At 36.6% G+C, this 19274-nt stretch overlaps 1 protein-coding gene across 12 annotated transcripts in view; it reads right to left on the reverse strand.

The window, feature by feature from the left end:
• The window catches only part of CDC42BPA (CDC42 binding protein kinase alpha), a 351347-nt gene that overhangs the window by 111599 nt on the left and 220474 nt on the right, over window positions 1-19274 (reverse strand). For 10 of the 12 annotated variants that reach the window (XR_012380514.1, XR_012380512.1, XR_012380513.1 and 7 more), the window contains exons 13-14: window positions 12501-12743; window positions 12139-12249 (exon numbers count right to left, since the gene is read on the reverse strand). Coding sequence is in view for 9 of the 12 variants with exons in the window: in XM_025877949.2 (XP_025733734.1) it covers window positions 12139-12249; window positions 12501-12743 (354 nt within the window). In the remaining 3 variants the exon portion in view is untranslated. The remainder of the gene's footprint in view (window positions 1-12138; window positions 12250-12500; window positions 12744-19274) is intronic. The other 2 variants (XM_025877951.2, XM_025877950.2) reach the window with 1 other exon arrangement.

The raw sequence follows: 19274 nt of genomic DNA on the forward strand, positions 1-19274 counted from the left end.
TATATATATATATATATATATATATATATATATATATATATATGGACCACATCTTCTTCATCCATTCATCTGTTGAGGCGCATCTCGGCTCTTTCCACAGTTTGGCTATTGTGGACATTGCTGCTATGAACATTGGGGTGCATATGGCCCTTTTTTCACTACATCTGTGTCTTTGGGGTAAATACCCAGGAGTGCAATTGCTGGGTCATAGGTTAGCTCTATTTTTAAATTTTTGAGGAACCTCCACACTGTTTTCTAAAGTGGCTGTACAAACTTGCATTCCCCCCAACAGTGTAAGAGGGTTCCCCTTTCTCCACAACCTCTCCAACATTTATTGTTTCTTTCCCTGTCCATTTTTGCCATTCTAACTGGTGTAAGGTGGTATTTCAATGTGGTTTTGATTTGAATTTCCCTGATGGCTACTGATGATGAACATTTTTTCAAGTGTCTGTTAGCCATTTGTATGTCTTCTTCAGAAAAATGTCTTTTCATATCTTCTGCCCACTTTTTGACTTATTTGTTTTTTTGGGTGTTGAGTTTGAGAAGTTCTTTAAAGATCTTGGATACCAGCCCTTTATCTGTAGTGTCATTTGCAAGTATCTTCTCCCATTCTGTGGGTTGCCTCTTTGTTTTGTTGACTGTTTCCTTTGCTGTGCAGAAGCCTTTTATCTTGATGAAGTCCCAAAAGTTCATTTTTGCTTTTGTTTCACTAGCTTTTGGAGATGTATCTTAAAAGAAGTTGCTGTGGCCGATGTCAAAGAGGTTACTGCCTATGTTCTCCTCTAGGATATTGATGGATTCCTGTCTCACATTGAGGTCTTTCATCCACTTTGAGTTTATCATTGTGAATGGTGTTAGAGAATGGTTGAGTTTCATTCTTCTGCATGTGGCTGTCCAATTTTCCCAGCACCATTTATTGAAGAGACTGTCTTTTTTCCATTGCGTGTTTTTTCCTGCTTTGTCAAAGCTTACTTGACCTTAGAGTTGAGGGTCCATATCTAGGTTCTCTATTCTGTTCCATTGGTCTATATGTCTGTTTTTTGTGCCAGTGCCATGCTGTCTTGGTGATCACAGCTTTGTAATATAGCTTGAAATTGAGCAACGTGATGCCCCCAGCTTTGCTTTTCTTTTTCAACATGTCCTTGGTGATTCGGGGTCTTTTCTGATTCCATACAAACTTTAGGATTGTTTGTTCCAGCACTTTGAAAAATGTCATTGGGATTTTGATCGGGATGGCATTGAAGGTATAGATTGCTCTGGGTAGCACAGACATTTTAATAATTTATTCTTCCGATCCATGAGCATGGAATATTTTTCCATCTTTTTGTATCTTCTTCAATTTCTTTCATGAGTGTTCTGTAGTTCCTATAGATCCTTTACCTCTTTGGTTAGGTTTATTCCGAGGTATCTTATGGTTTTTGGTGCAATTGTAAGTGGAATCATTTCTCTAATTTCTCTTTCTACAGTTGAGTTGTTAGTGTATAAGAAAGCAACTGATTTCTGTGCATTGATTTTGTATCCTGCCACATTACTGAATTGCTGTATGAGTTCTAGTAATTTGGGGGTGGAGTCTTTTGGGTTTTCCACATAAAGTATCATGTCGTCTGCGAAAAGAGAGAGTTTGACTTCTTCTTTGCTGATTTGAATACCTTTTATTTCTTTTTGTTGTCTGATTGCTGTTGCTAGGACTTCTAGTACTATGTTGAACAATAGTGGCGAGAGTGGGCAACCTTTACATGTTCCTGATCTTAAGGGAAAGGCTCTCAGCTTTTCCCCATTGAGGATGGTATTCGCTGTGGGTTTTTCAGAGATGGATTTTATGAACTTGAGGCATGTTCCCTCTATCCCTATACTCTGAAGATTTTTAATCAGGAAAGGATGTTGTATTTTGTCAAATGCTTTTTCTGCATCAATTGAGAGGACCATATGGTTCTTCTCTCTCCTCTTATTAATGTGTTCTAACACATTGATTGATTTGCGAATGTTGAACCACGCTTGCATCCTGGGGATAAATCCCACTTGGTCGTGATGGATGATCCTTCTAATGTATTGTTGGATCCTATTAGCTAGGATTTTGTTGAGGATTTTGGAATCCATATTCATCAGGGATATCGGTCTGAAATTCTTTTGGATGGGGTCTTTGCCTGGTTTGGGGATTAAGGTAATGCTGGCCTCAGAGAATGAGTTTGGAAGTTTTCCTTCTGTTTCTATTTTCTGAAACAGCTTCAGTAGAATAGGTATTATTTCTTCCCTGGATGTTTGGTAGAATTCCCCAGGGAATCCAGCAGGCCCTGGACTCTTGTTTTTTGGGAGGTTTTTGATCACTGCTTCAATCTCGTTACTGGTTATCGGCCTATTCAGGTTGTTAATTTCCTCCTGTTTCAGTCTTGGCAGCTTATAAGTTTCCAGGAACTCTTCCATTTCATCCAGATTGCTCAGTTTATCGGCATATAGTTGTTGATAATAATTTCTAATAATTGTTTCTATTTCCTTGGTGTTAGTCGTGATCTCTCCCCTTTCATTCATAATTTTATTTATTTGGGTCCTTTCTCTTTTCTTTTTATTTATTTATTTATTTATTTGACAGAGAGAGACAAAGCGAGAGAAGGAACACAAACAGGGGCAGTGGGAGAGGGAGAAGCAGGCTTCCTGCTGAGCAGGGAGCCTGATGCGGGGCTCAATCCCAGGACCCCGGGATCATGACCCGAGCCGAAGGCAGACGCTTAATGACTGAGCCACCCAGGCGCCCCCCCTTTCTCTTTTCTTTTGGATAAGTCTGGCCAGTAGTTTATCGATCTTATTAATTCTTTCAAAGAACCAACTTTTAGTTTCTTTGACCTGATCTACTGTGTTTCTGGTTTCTAATTCATTGATTTCTGCTCTAATTTTAATTATGTCTCTTCTAATGCATGGCTTAGGCATCGTTTGTTGTTTTTTCTCTAGTTCTTTAAGGTGCAGAGTTAGTTGGTGAATTCGGGATTTCTCTATTTTTTTGAGTGAGCCTTGGATGGCTATGTATTTCCCCCTTAGGACAGCCTTTGCAGTATCCCATAGGTTTTGGACCGATGTGTTTTCATTCTCATTGATTTCCATGAATTGTTTAAATTCTCCTTTGATTTCCTGGTGGACCCAAACATTCTTGAGCAGAGTGGTCTTTAGCTTCCAAGTGTTTGAATTTCTGCCAAATATTTTCTTGCGATTGAGCTCCAGTTTTAAAGCATTGTAGTCTGAGAATATGCAGGGAATAATCTCAATCTTTTGGTTTCGGTTGAGACCTGATTTGTGAACTAGTATGTGGTCTATTCTGGAGACAGTTCCATGTGCTCTCGAGAAGAATGAGTATTCTGTTGTTTTAGGGTGAAATGTTCTATAAATATCTATGAGGTCTACCTGGTCCAGTGTATCATTCAAAGCTCTTGTTTCCTTGTTGATTTTCTGCTTAGATTATCTGTCCATTGCTGAGAGTGGAGTATTGAGGTCTCCTACAATTAACGTATTGTTATCAATATGCCTCTTTATTTTGGTTAACAGTTGGCTTATGTAGATGCTGCTCCAATGTTGGGGGCATAGATATTTGCAACTGTTAGATCTTCTTGTTGGATAGACCCTTTAAGAATGATATGGTGTCCTTCTGTGTCTCTAATTACAGACTTTAGTTTAAAATCTAATTTGTCTGACATAAGAATTGCTACTCCAGCTTTCTTTTGAGGTCCGCTGGCATGGAAGATGGATCTCCATCCCTTCACTTTCAGTCTGGATGTGTCTTTAGATTCAAAATGAGTCTCTTATAGGCAGCATATGGATGGGTCCTGTCTTTTTATCCAATCTGCAACCCTGTGCCATTTTATGGGAGCATTTAGGCCATTCATGTTGAGAGTGATTATTGAAAGATATGAATTGTCATCATATTGCCTGTGAAAACATTGTTTTTATAGATTGTCCCTGTAAATTTCTGTTGTATATCACTCTTAGGGTCTTTCTCCTTTTAGAGAACCCCCCTTAATATTTCTTGCAGGGCCGGCTTCGTGGTCACATATTCTTTCAGTTTCTGCCGGTCGTGGAAGCTCTGTTTCTCTCCATCCATTCTAAATGACAGCCTTGCCAGATAAAGTATTCTTGGCTGCATGTTCTTCTCGTTTAGTACCCTGAATATGTCTTGCCAGGCCTTTCTGGCTTGCCAGGTCTCTGTGGATAGGTCTGACATTATTCTGATGTTCCTCCCTCTGTACATAAGGAATCTCTTCCCCCTAACTGCCCTTAAGATGGTTTCCTTGGTTCTAAGATTTGTAAGTTTTACTATTACATGCCGGGGGGGTTGGCCTGTTTTCCTTGACCTTGGGAGGGGTCCTCTCTGCCTCTAGGATGCGAATGTTTGTTTTATTCCCCAGATTAGGGAAGTTCTCAGCTATGATTTGCTCAAATACATCTTCTAGTCCTCTCTCTCTCCACTCCCTCCGGGATTCCAATTATCCTGACATTGGAACACTTCATGGTGTCACTTATTTCTCTGTCTCTATTTTCATGGATTCTGAGTTGTTTTTCCCTGGCCTCCTCTTTTCCCTTTTTATCTATATATTGTCTTCCAGGTCGTTTATTCGTTCTTCTGCCTCAGTTATCCTAGCTGTTAGATTATCTAGATGGGATTGGATCTCATTGATAGCATTTTTAAGTTCTGCCAATTCAGTTTTCATTTCTGCCCTTAGAGACTCTATGTTGCCATTAATTGATTTCTCCATTCTAGCCATTGTCTTCACAATTGCTGGCCTGAATTCCATCTCTGACATCTGGTTATATCTGCATCCATTTGTAAATCTGCAGCATAAGTCATAATCTCTGCGTCTTTTCTATTTTGGAGGCCCCTCCTCCTAGTCATTCTGTTGATGGGTGTTTGAGGGCATGTATAGAGTCCAAATTATTGACCAGAACCCAAGCAAGATGCACCTGTTTTCTTGGGACCTTAGGGTTGCTGGCCTCTTGTTTTCCCAGCTGTCTTCTGCAGGAGGGGCCTGCCACGCTGTTACTCAGGCAACCCTGTTTGGGTGGAGTTGCCCAGCCCCCCTGTGGCGGGGGATGGGCTCAGCGGGAATCAGTTTTTGGGGCTTTTGTTCTCTGGCGGCTTTCCCTGGCGGCTTTCAGCATCTCTTCCACGAGTCAGAGCAGAAGAGACCGTTTCCAACCCTCTGCCTCAGAGCAGAGAGACCACAGTCTGTTCTTCAGTGAGCTCTCCAGGCCACACTGTCTCTGTTTCTGTCCATGCTGCTATAAACTGCAGCGGCCTGGGTTGTGCACCCCTCCGCAGCGCCCCCAGTCCTGCCTCCAGGTTGGGGCACTTCTCTGCCCTTTGTGCTTCTAAAACCGCCAGCCGCTACCAGTTCACCCGCGTGACTCCGCCGCTCTGGGTTTCCACCATGGGGGCTGCCCTAAAGTCCTTTCCCTGCCGCTACCGGTCTGCAAGTCTGTGCCCCATCCCCAGGGCGCGAGACTGTTGCTCACCGGAGGTGTAGGATCCCCACGGCCAGGCTCCCTCCCGCTGCCATTTATCCTCCCATATCTGCCCACGGAATCAGGGCTCCCTGCTTTGTACCTCAAAACTAACCACCTGCGATATTCTGCTTGTAGAGATCCAGATTTTCTTACATCTCAGGCTGGTTTCGTGGGTGGTTGGAGTGGTCTGGTAGATATACAGCTCAATTCCAGGGACCAGTTGAAATAGGGCCCCCTACTCCTCCGCCATCTTTCCTTCCTCTCATCTCAGTATAAATTTAACAATAAAACTTGTTAATAAAATGTTAACAATCCTAACCCACTGCTGTATTGGAATTCTATTATTATATGAGCAACTGATTACCAAAGGTTAGAACAGTTTAATACTGGAAGGCTTGTTGATATAATCACTATCAAAAATAAATGAAAGGGATCTTTTTCATAATTAGCCGGAGAAAAGACTTAACCAATTTTACTATCTTTTCAAAGAATAAGCTTTGATTTCATTGATTTTTTTTCCTATTTGTTTCCTGTTTTCAATTTAATCTGTTTTGGCTCTAATTTTTATTATTTCCCTTCTTCTGTTTACTTCAGATTTAATTTGCTCTTCTCTTTCTAGTATCTAAAGTGAAAGATGATTAATTTTAGATCTTTTTCTTTCTTATATATGCATTCAATGCTAAACACTGCCTTCACTATATCCCACAAATTTTAGTAAGTTAAACTTGTTTTCATTTCTATTTAGTTCAAAATATTTAAAAATTTCTCAAGACATTTTCTTTAACTCATGTGTTATTTAGAAGTTATTTAGAAATATTTTGGAATTTTTCCAGCTCTATTTCTGGTGTTGACATCTAGTTTAATTCCATTGTGGTCTGAGAGCAGCCATTGAGTGATTCCTAATCTCTTAAATGTCTTAAGGATTTGTTAAGGTTTGTTTTATAGACCAGAATGTGTGGTCTATTTTGGTGGATGTTCCATGTGAGCTTGAGAAGAATGCATATTCTGCTGTTATATGAAGCAGTCTGTAGATTTGCCTTATATCCATGTAACTGATGATATTGTTGAGCTCATCTATGTCCTTACTAATTTTATGCCTCCTGTATTCATTTCTGAAATAGGGGTGCTGACATTTCCACCTGTAATAGTAGATTCATCTGTTTTTCCTTGCAGAGCTATCAGTTTTTGCACTCACACATTTACATGTCTACATGTTAAGTTTCGCTACGTCTTCTTGAAGAACTGATTCCTTTATTATTATGTGATGCCTTTTTTATTCCTAAAAAACTTTCCTTACTCTGAATTCCACTCTGAAATTAATATAGCTCCTCCCACTTTCTTTTCTTTGGGGTTAGCATGATATATCTTTCTTCATCCATTTACTTTTAATCTATATCTGCCTCTATATTTAAAGTGGGCTTCTTGGGCACCTGGGTGGCTCAGATGGTTAAGCATCTGCCTTCAGCTCAGGTCATGATCTCCAGGTCCTGGGATAGAGCCCCACATAGGGCTCTCAGCTCAGCGGGGAGCCTGCTTCTCCTTCTCCCTCTGCCTCTCCCCTCCCTCCCTGTGCTCTCTATGTCGTTCTCTCTCTCTCAAATGAATAAAGAAAATCTTTAAAAAAACAACAAAGTGGGCTTCTTATAGACAACATACAGTTGGATATTTTTTGATCCAATCTGACACAATCTCTGTTTTATAACTGATGTACTTAGACCACTGATATTCTAAGTGACTATTGATATTTTTGGATTAATATCTACCATATTTGCTACTGTCTTCTATTTATTGCCCTTGTTCTTTATTCCTATTTTTGTCTTCTACTCCTTTTCTCTCAACACTTTAAATATTTCACCTCTACTCTCTTCTTGTTTGCATGAGTTTCTGAGAAGTCATGTGCAATCCTTGTCTTATATCCTCCTATTTTTTTTGCTTTGGCTTTCAGGATTTTTGTTTATTTTTGACTTTCTGTAATTTGAAAATGGTATCTCTACGTGTAGTTCTTTTGGCATTTATCGTACTTGGTATTCTCTGACCTTCCTGGATCTGTGGTTTGGTGTCTGATACTAATTTGGGGAAAATTCTCAGTCATTATTGTTTCAAATATTTCTTCTGTCCCTTTCTTTCTTCTCATTCTGGTATTCCCATTAGACCTATGTTATAACTTTTGTAGTTGCTCCACAGTATTTGAATATTCTCTTCTGGGTTTTTTTTTTCCAATCTTTTTCCTTTTTGCCTTTCAGTTTTGTTAGTTTCTATTTAGATATCCTCAAGCTCAGAAATTCTTTTCTCAGCTTTTCCTTTCTGGTTCTTTCTTAGAATTTCCACCTCTCTTTACATTGTTCATTTAATTCTTCCATGTTCTCTACTTTCCCATTAGAGTCCTCAGCACATCAATTAATCATAGTTTTAAACTCCCAGTCTCATAATTTCAACATCTCTGCCATATCTGAGTCTGGTTCTGATGCTTGCTCTGTCCCTTCCAACTGTGTTTTCTGTCTTTCAGTATATCTTACAATTTTTTGTCGATAGGCGGCACATGATGTGCTGGGTAAAAGGAACAGCTGTAAAGAGGCTTTTAGTAATGTGGCAGTAAGTTGTGGGGAGAGGGGAAGTGTTCTATAGTCCTAGGATTAGATATCAGTCTTTTATTGAGCTGGTGCCTCTGGACTATAAAAGTCAGACAACCTTGTTGGCTATTCTCTCCCCCTTAGTTTGGACAGGATGACTACAGCAGGTTGGGATTGGGTGTCTTCCTTCTCTCAAGTCCACTGGGCTCTGATAAAACTTAACCAACTGAGCCACCCAGGCGCCCCTGGGCTCTGATAAAACTTGAGCAAGTTCGGTTCTGGTTGAAGAGTTTCTCCTGAAGGCAGACCTTGTTAAGAGGAACAGGATACTGTGGCATATTTCAAAATGGTTTCCCCTATTGTTAGCACAAGGGATTTTGCTCTGATATTCATTGTGAGAACCTGGCAGAGGTCCAGGAGGCAAAACTCACAAAAGCACCCCCACTGACTGGGTTCCCTGGAGATTTTATATCTCAGACCTGTCTACAATGAGCCTCTAATGATTTCTCAGTTGTAGTTCAGGTTTCCAAACACTGGCACTGATTCCTACAAAGGTTTCTGCTAAGTTGTGAGTCTCTGTATTTGCCTGTTAGTCTCTCCAAATTTAGGGGCAGCAGCTTGTTCTGTGATGTCACTTCTATAGGTATAAGAAGAGTTGTTGATTTTTCTATTTATTCAGCTTTTTACTTGTTCAAACATAGTGGCTTCCAAGCTTCTTATATGCTGGACTGGAAACTGGTAGTATTCTTTTGAATATTTTTATATAAAGGGTCATGTGTTCTGTGAACAGAGATAGTTTTACTTCTTCCTTTCCAGTTTGGATATCTTTTATTTCTTTTTCTTGTCTAATTCCTCTGGCTAGATACTCCAGTAGAATATTAAATAGCAGTGGTAAACATGGGCATCCTTGTCTCATTCCTAATGTTAGGAAGAAGTGTTTGTTCAACATTGAGTATGATGTTAACTGTGGACTTTTCATAAATATCTTTTATCATGTTGAACATGTTTCCTTCTAGTTCTAGTTTTCTGGGAGTTCTCATTTTGAAAGGACGTTGGATTTTGCGAAATGACTTGTGTGCTTCAATTAAGAAAATCATCCCCCCTCTCAGGTCCTATCAATGTCATGTATTATATCATTTTTTTACATTGAACCACCCTTATATTCCTGAAATAATCCACTGTCATGGTGCTTAATCTTTTTAATATGGTTTTGGACTTGGTTTGCCAGGATTTTGCTGGGGATTTATACATCTATATTCATTACAAATACTGGTCTGTAATTTTCTTTTCTTGTAATGTTCTTAATATGGCTTTGGTATCAGGGTAATGTTGACCTTAAAGGATGAGTTGAGAAGTACTTCCTACTCTTGTCATCTTTGAAGAAGTCTAAGAGAGATTGGTATTCATTCTTCTTTAAATGTTTGGTTTAATTCACTAGTGAAAGCATCTGGCCCTGGACTTTTCTTTGTCAGGAGTCTTCTTATTACTCATTACATCTTTTTGTTATATGTCTGTTAGATTTTTATTTTTTTCTTGAGTCATTTTAAGTAATTTGTATGCTTTTAGCTAACGGTTTGTCAATTTTATCTTTCAAAAAAATCAACTTTTGGTTTCATTCTCATTATTTTTCTATTCTCATTTTATTTAACTCTGCTCTAATCTTCCTTTCTTCTGCTAGCTTTGAGTTTCCTTTGCTCTTATTTTTCTAGTTCCATAAGATATAAAATTATGTAACTGATTTGAGACCCTTCTTCTTTTTTAAATATAGTTATTTACAGCTATAAATCTCTGAGCACTGCATCCAGTGTGGTGTTTTCATTTGATTCCTCTGTAGGTATTTTTCTAATTTCCCTTGATTTCTTCCTTGATCCACTGATTAAGGGTATCTTGTTTTATTTCCACATATTTTTTAACATTCCAGTTTTCCTTATGTTACTGATTTTTGGCTTCATTCCCTTGTGGCTAGAGAAGACACTTTGTATGACTTCAATATTATTACATTTTTGAGACTAGTTTTGTAGCCTAACATCTGGCCTATCCTGGAGAATATACCATGTGCACTTGAGGAGAATGTGTGTTCTGCTGTGCTGAGTGGAAGGTCTAGTTGGTTATAGTGTTGTTCAAGACCTTTTTATCCTTACTGATCTTCTGTCTATATGTTCTATGCATTATTGGAAATCGGATACTGAATTTTCTGTTATTCAAGAATTATTTCTCCCTTCAATTCTATTGAAAAGTATTCTTAGTGGACTGAAGATTCCTACAGCCTTTTAGAACGGTCAAAATAGGTTTCAAAACCAATTCAAAATAGGTTTACAAGAAATTAAACCAAGATATTCCAGTTTTAGAAAATTTCCTCAAGAATTGATAGTATGATAATAATCACAGCCAACTTGCTGAGCCTTTACTTTCTGCCAGGCCCTGGGCAAAGCATTTTAAATGCATTAACATTGGGTAGTTCTATTACTATCTCAAATTTTTAAATGATACAAGAGATTATGAGCATTTCATCAGTCAGTAAATACATGTGATTCAAAGCTTTCAGAGCAGCAGTGTTTATTACAGAAAAAAAAAAAGCAGACTAGTGGCTAGAACGTGGCATTGAGTTAGAAAATCCATATTTAATAATAATAATAATCCATATTTAAACTATACTTTATCACTTATGACTACATAATCCTTAACTCTTTTGGTTCTCAATTTCCTCAAATGCAAATAATCTCTAAGATTCCTTCTAGTCTGTACTTTATGATTGTTTGTACCCAAATCACCAAAAACAGTGCTGGAAACAAAACAGTCCCTGACTGAAAATTATTTGAGACAGTAATGTAATGATTTCCATAAACTAATCCTGTTCCAGAAGCATAAGTACATAGGAGAAACACCTCTACTTGGGAAAGCTGACCAAGACTGTGGCAATCACGATAAAGCAAAAAATTAAAAACAAATCAATCCCTAAAATAAGAAATAAAATCTAGAGTTTATATTTATAGTAGAGAAACCTCATTTGCAACCACTAATATTCAAGTCAGAGAAAAAGTTCTGACCAATTCTACATTCATTCATTGATTTAACACATTTATTAAACAAGTACTAAAATCTGGCCCTGAGCCAGGTTAATACTATACCTGCATGTTTTCAATGGGTTTGGTCACAGTTTAGGCAGGGAGACATTTTGTGGATAAATACAATAAAAGCTATGCTAAAGTTATTAACAGAATTCTATAGTAGCACAGACTTCTGAGATGACATTCAACTTGATTCTTATATTTGCCAGATGAGTAAGACTAGACTATGCATGGTTATGCAAGTAGAGGGTGTAGGTGAAGGCTGGTGGACAGCACAAAGGAGACGGTTTTGCTAAGGTCAGAGCGAAGAAAAGGCAGGCATCATATTCAGATTTTAATTTAGTGTTGTAGAAATAGGATGTCAATTTAATCTCAATTCTCTCACTGTGACATACTCATTATTATCAAAGCTAAGAGTTATTGAGTGCTTTACATATATATGCATATACTCCCTACATAAAACCAATGAGACAGGGTTTTACAGATAGGAAAATTAAAGTGGAGGTTAAATGTTTTGTCCAGCATTACATGGCTAGTAACTGATGAGGCTAGGAGGTAAAACCAAGCAGTCCAACTCTAGAGATGACACAGTATTTCCCTTGCTAAGCACTTCTGCTCAAATGTGTTGGCCCACGCCCATTATCATCTCATCCCACCTCACAGAAGTATCTGCAGAGCTATCCTTGAGCCTCTCCTATGTCATTTATAAAATAGAGGGTCTGGTTAACTAACCATGCCCCCCCATCTTGTCCAGGTGTGCAGTCCTTCTCCTAAATATTTTGAACTCTTTTCCAATAGATTTCTTCTCCACCCTAAACACAACCTTCCCTTTCCTTCCAGAATGATGAGGAAGTCTACATCAGCTTTCTACTAGTAGGAATGAGAATTAAGAATACTAGGTTTGAAGGATAGCTAGTTTTTACTCCACGTCAAAGAGAGTACATAAATTAACACTCCTGTTAAGCCTAAAGAGAAGAAAATTAATTCAACTTCACAAATGTGAAATCAGACGCTACCTTTAGTCCCTCCAATTCATTTTCCAGTTGCTTAGAATAGTGCTCGCTCTGTTCACGCAGTTTCCTGTCTTTAGATGCTTCAGCAGCCATAGCTTCTGTATGAACTTCCAGCTTTAAAATAAAATTAAAAGAGCAGATGTCATGGTTGTAATTGTTTTTCCAATAAAATGCTTTTCCCCATGGGAATTTACCTTATAAGAAGATAACTCAAATGTTGAAATTCGTATTTAATAAAATAACCAAACTTAAAAAAAAAAAGGTTTTCAACAATTAAAGGAGGAGATATACATTATTCCACTAATCTGAAAAAGCAGCTTTAATCACTACCCCATGGGCACTAGAAAATCTCCCTGACTACTAACCTCTTTTTTGGCTCTCTCTGTTCTGCGCAGTTCTTGCCTTAAGCTTTCAACTTTTTGCATCACCAGGTCCACCTCTTCTTCCTTATCTCGGACATGGCGAGCAAGTTTCTGTTTTTGGGTGTGCAATTCTGTTAGCCGCTCATTGATCTCCATGAATTCCTGCATGGCCAGTTTCCTCTGACAGTGTGCGTCTTTCAGCTCTTTGGACTGGTTTTTTAATCGCTCACTAGCCTGGACTAGTTCCTACAGTTTTGTAAAAAGAATAAAGTTACCAATTCTGCAACCTAGGGACCAATTTTGGCCATCAAAGTAGCTATCATGAAGTCAAGAAGAGCCAAAATTACTCATCTGAGGACAAAATTAAAAGAAGGCAACTACTTCTGAACAGATATTAATAGCAGGGTTCTCTGTTATTAGTCTCTATTCCTGATGCTAACATGCTAACTGTGATGAACAGCCGATTTAATCTGCCAGTACCTTAGATTCTACAAGTAAATAAAGAGTACAGGAACACCACATATGATGGCCAAAATAAAGGGCATGTGCTATGGTGAGCGCTGTGAACTGTGTAGGACTGTTGAATCACAGACCTGTACCTCTGCAACAAACAATACATTATATGTTAAAAAAAAAAAAAAAGAAAAAAAAGATAGCAGGAGGGGAAAAATGAAGGGGGGGAAATCGGAGGGGGAGATGAACCATGAGAGACTATGGACTCTGAGAAACAAACTGAGGGTTCTAGAGGGGAGGTGGGTGGGGGATGGGTCAGCCTAGTGATGGGTATTATAGAGGGCACGTATTGAATGGAGCACTGGGTGTTATTTGCAAACAATGAATCATGGAACACTACATCAAAAACTAATGATGTAATGTATGGTGATTAACATACCATAATAAAACAATAAAAAAAATAAAGATTTGTGAAATGGAATGGATATTTGTGAGATTTTAAAAAATTATACTGAATCATTACAAGTGATAAAAAAAACAAGGAATGCTCTTATGTGGAGACTAAGCCTTAGGCCAGAAGCAAGGAGAGAAAGCTAAATAAACTCCCGGATCAAAGTGTGAAACTTAGAGGGAGTTAAAGCACTCAAGTCTGCTTTCTGGCAAAAGGAAATGCAAACCATTTTTGAGTAAAGAGCCTCAATGAAATGTAGGATTTTTATGAGCAAGGTAATATGAGCTCACTACCACAGATTCCCAAACACCCAAAGAACAAACAACCATAAGGAAAGAACAGAAACAATAAAAACAAACTCCAATGGTATTTGGACATTAGAATTATAAAATATTAACATAAAATTTGTGTGTATGAAACGTGAGGAAGTAAAAAGAAATCAATTTAATGGGAAAATGACAAAAGACTATTAAAAATGACCAGCCAGATTTATAAAACAACTGTGTAGAACATTTAGAAATGTAAAAATATAAGTGTTAAAATTAAAGACCTGAATTCATCAATGCAGTAAGCTCCACATTTATGAATCAAGAAAAAATGTTAAAGCTCAAATCCAGAAACTTTTAAAAAATAAAATTGTGTAGCACCAAATAAAAATAAATATCCTTAAAAGAAATCAGTGAAAAAAGACAAATCACTTATTTTCCACCCTCAAAAACAAAAACAAAAAAAGATAGACTAAGAAGTAACAACAGAAATGGGGGAAATGTTTCTAATGAGATATGAAAGTAATTAAAACTGTATACCCAGAAAAATTCCTTTTCAAGTAGGAGGCTAAATAATTAGATTCATATAAACAAAAACTGACAGAGCTTATCACAATCAGATCTCCACTAAATAAGAACCTCTGAAGATTTACTTCAGGAAAAAGAAAAATAATTTTAAAAGCAAAGTATAATGACAGAGAAATGGAGGACTAGGAAACTAGTAAACATAAATGTGAATGTTAAACAAACAAGTGAATGAGACTGCATTATAAAAAATGTTTCATCTGGACAGTAAACAAAAAGGATATAAGTAAAACATTAGTAAAAAACACCACCAATGCTGGGAAGACATAACAGAGTTAAAGATTTGGGAGGTATGGTTTCAGATATTAAATTCAGACTTTGTTAACTATGCATGATAAAACTCAAGAGCAGCTACTAGAAACTGTTAAAACAAGTAGTGAGTAAAGTGGGAAGAAAAACAAAAAAACCCCACTTCAATTAAAATACAAGAAAAAATTTTGCAAGATGAAAAAACGCTGGAGATTCATTGCACAACAATGTGAATGTACTTTACACTATTGAACTGTACATTTTAAAAATGGTTAGGAAATATTTTATATTATATGTATTTTACCACAATATTAAAAAGGCAAGAAAGGAAACAAAGATAGGCACAGAAAAAGCATGACAAACACAAAGCAGAAAGTAACTTGGTAGAAACATGTCTATACACATTAGTACTCAAAATTAATATAAAAGGGCCAAATTTGTTATACCAAATTAAAAAAATAACATCTAGACGTTAATAGAAAAAGCATTATTATTAAGGATAGAGAATGTCCTACACAATGATAAAATTCAACACTAGAAAGAAATGCTATTCTAAACTTTTATGCATTCCACAACACAGACTCAAAATAAATTATGAAGAAATTGTCAAGAACATCATAGAAAAATTGGTAAACACATGACCATAATGAGAAATTTCAATCTGACAATCATTAATAGATAAAACAAACAGTTAAAAAATAGTGAATATAGAGAAGATCATCAAGCTTCATATGTAGAAGCTTGCACCCAATATTGCACCCTATTCTTCTCAAGCACATAGTGAACATTTAAAAATTGTTGGTGCCTGGCTGGTTCAGTTGGTAGAGTGTGTGACTCCTGATCTCAGGGTTGTAAGTTCAAGTCCCACGCTGGGTGTAGAGATTACTTAAAAATGAAATCTTAAAAAAGTAATAATAAAAATAAGTAAAAAATAAAAAATGTTAACAGTCTGTCTAGGCTATGAAACAAGTCTCAGCAAATTTCAAAGAACAGATATTAAAGATCAAGTTCTTTAAAATCATCACTATTAAAATAGAAATCAAAGGTAAAAAAGGCTAAATTCCATAATAACTCACTGGTCAAGGAGAAAAGTCATAAAGAATGTTAAAATATTTAGAACTAAAAACAAAGTGAAAATAACAAAAAACAATAAAAATGTTTAGTAGATATATTAAAACTCGAGGATGCAGTAAAAGGTTTACTTAAGGGGAGATTTATAGCTTGAAATACTTGCATTGAAACTTAAAAAACGGTTTAAATTCAATGAAATTCCACATAAAAAGAGACAGAACCTATTAATGCTTCTGCCAACATGAGAAGATAATAAAAATCAGGACATAAACTAAAAAAGAGAAATGTTGGGATAATAAACATCAACAAAGGCAAAAGATGGTTCTTTGAGAGAATAAAACAGGCAAACATCAGGTGAGATCAAACAAGGAGAGAATAATAAATGCAAAAAGAAATAATATTAAGAAACGAAGTTATAACTACAAATCTGGAAGAAATCAAAAAAGCTAATGAAAATATAATGAAAACTTTATGCCAATAAATTTGTTAGCTTCTGAAATGAACGAATTCCTACAAAAATACAATTTATCAAAACTGTTTCACAAAGAAATAGAATGCCTAAATAGCCCTATAATAATTAAAGTACCTAAATCAATAGTCAACAAACTTTCCCCATCCCCTCAGTGAGAATTTCCAAACTCAGATGGTTTCACAAGTGATTCTTCCAGGGTTTCAAGGAATAAACATTCCTCCTATACAAACTTTTACAAAGAGAAAAAGAGGCAATGCTACCCAACTCTTTCTATAAGACCTGTATAACCTTGATATCACAAAAACACCAGAATAGAAAAAAAATCACAAGCCAATCATATTGATGAAAACAAAAAATCCAACAACAAAAAAAGACATTAGGAAATCAACTCCAGTGACATAGATAAGCATTAACTCTGGATAGACTCCTTGTGTTGAAAATCCAGATCCACCACTTTCTAGCTCTATGAACTTGAGCAAGTGTATTTGACCTCTCTGTGCTTGGTCTCACCATTTATAAAATGAGAACAATCATAATCATCATCATAATAATACCTAAATCACAAGGCTCTTATAAAGATTAAATGATCTGATATATGCAAAGCACTCCAATTACAGTGCTATTACATAAGTGTTATATATACTGGCATATTATTATTTAGGAGATAATACCCATGCAATTTAGGTTTAACCCAGAAATGCAAAAATGGTTTAACATTAGAAAAAGTGTCAATGTAATTTACCAAACCAAGTTATTAAAGAACAATCATTTAATTACATCAATAGATATTAACAAATTCCTAGAAATTGGTTGCAATAGTGTACAGAAAAGCACATTTAATAAGTCCAATACCCATTCTTGATAAAAATGATTACAAAATAGGAATAGAAGATAACTTTCTTAACCTGATAAAAAGTATTACCAAAAACTCACAGAAAACATTATTAGTGGTGAAACAGTAAAGGCATTTTCTTTGAAATCAGGAATAAGACAGGGAAGCCTGCTATCACGAGTTCTATTCAACATTGTAATGTGGGTTCTAGCTAATACAGTGAGACAAGGAAAGAAAGAAAGGTCATAAAAACCAAAAGAAGAAACAAAACTGTCATTATTTGCAGAGAACCATAAAGAATCTCAAATATATTAGTACAATTAATAAAAATTTAGCAATGTTACTGGAACGAAATTAGTAAGAAAATATAATTTTAAAGATACCATTTAAAATATGAAAAAATAGAATAAATTTAAAGGCAAATAAGACATGCATAAAATTACATGAAAAAACATTTTAAAGATGTTAAAGATATGGAGAGAGGGCGCCTGGGTGGCTCAGTTGGTTAAGTGACTGCCTTCGGCTCAGGTCATGATCCTGGAGTCCCAGGATTGAGTCCCACATCGGGCTCCCTGCTCAGCAGGGAGTCTGCTTCTCCCTCTGACCCTCTTCCCTCTCGTGCTCTCTATCTCTCATTCTCTCTCAAATAAATAAATAAAATCTTTAAAAAAAAAAGATATGGAGAGATACACCATGTTTGTGGATAGAAAGACTGTGGGGCTCTAGATAAAATATTTTTATGTTTTTCTACAGATAGGCCTTTGTAAACAAGTTTTACTGAAACTTGGGACCTGGGCTAAAAAGCAAGCCTTGTAATTTCTGACTAATTTAGTGTGAGAAACTCCAAAGAGATTTAGCTCCTGGATGTATGTGCTTATACTTCAACAGGAGTGGGGAGAGAGAGAGGAGCCTGGATCAGGGAGCGATCCTCTTTATAGAGCCTGAGACTCTGGGCTTATCTTTCCACTGAAGTGATTTATTTATATTTCAAAGAGTCCTAGATCCTTCTCTTTACACTTCCAAGGAGACTCTCAGAAGGGTAGGTGGAGATGAGGGGGGAAGTAGGAAGCATCCACCACTCTCCTTTATATAAACACCCTGACTCACTTTTTTGGGGTTCCTCACATTCACAACATAGACTCCATATATGTAGGGTTTTGTCTATCCAGCTCTCATTGCATTGCTACCAGAGGTAAGAATTAGCACACAGAGGAGGGATGTGGTTATTTCTGCTCTACGTACATCACAATACTACGTTCTGCTCTTGAAATCTGTGTGTGCATTTGGAATAATATTAATAAACACAGTAAGAACTTAAGTAAGAACTTAGTAAGATAGTAAGAACTTAAAGATTCAATACTGTAATGATGTCAATTCTCCTCAAATTACTCTACAGATTTAATGCGATTTTAATCAAAATCTCATCACAGTTTTTAAGGAATGAGATGCAGACTCATTCATAAATGGAAATGTAATATATGACAGAGGTTAACTTGCACATCACTGTGGAAAAGAGGGGCTATTTAGTAAATGAACAACTGGTTAGATACACAGGAAAAACTGAAATTGGATCCTTATCTCACATGATATGAAAAAATAAATTTCTGGTGTATTAAAAATTTAAAGATGAAAGAACAAACTTTATTTATTTATTTTTTTTTTCAAAGATTTTATTTACTTGACAGAAACACACAGCGAGAGAGGGAACACAAGCAGGGGCAGTGGGAGAGGGAGAAGCAGGCTTCCCGCTGAGCAGGGAGCCCGATGTGGGACTCGATCCCAGGACCCTGGGATCATGACCTGAGCCGAAGGCAGACGCTTAATGACTGAGCCACCCAGGCGCCCGAAAGAACAAACTTTAAAACTTCAAAATAAAAACAGAACACTTTAAAAAAAAACTGAGAATTTTTAACCTCAGATTTCTTACACAAGCCAGCAAAACTTTAAAAAGAAAGACTGAAAGACTTGACTACACTAAAACTAAGAACTTCCATAAAGAAAGTGAAAAAACAAGCCACTAACTGGGAGATATCTGTAACACACAACTGACAAGATTAATATAGAAATTTTCAAGAATTCTTAACCAACCAATAAGAAAAAGACAAACATCTCAACAGAAAAATATACAAAGGATACTGAGAGGCATTTCACAAAAGAAGAAATATAAATGATAAATGAGCATACATAAGATACTCAACCTCAGTAATTAGAGAAGTTAAGACCTTATTAACAAAACACAATTCTAGAACTAAAATATCAATTTCAACTAGGTTGGCCAAAATAATATAGCTAGTAATACGAAGTATTGTTGAATAAATACTACGTGGTGGGAGTGAAAGTATAAATAGGTATAATCAGCAGAAAATGATTTGGCATTATCATAAAAAATAGACTATCT

The sequence above is a fragment of the Callorhinus ursinus genome, unplaced genomic scaffold (genome assembly GCF_003265705.2).
Source record: "Callorhinus ursinus isolate GAN/ISIS: 27379988/994484 unplaced genomic scaffold, GSC_fseal_2.0 scaffold13, whole genome shotgun sequence".
Lineage (NCBI taxonomy): Eukaryota > Metazoa > Chordata > Mammalia > Carnivora > Otariidae > Callorhinus > Callorhinus ursinus.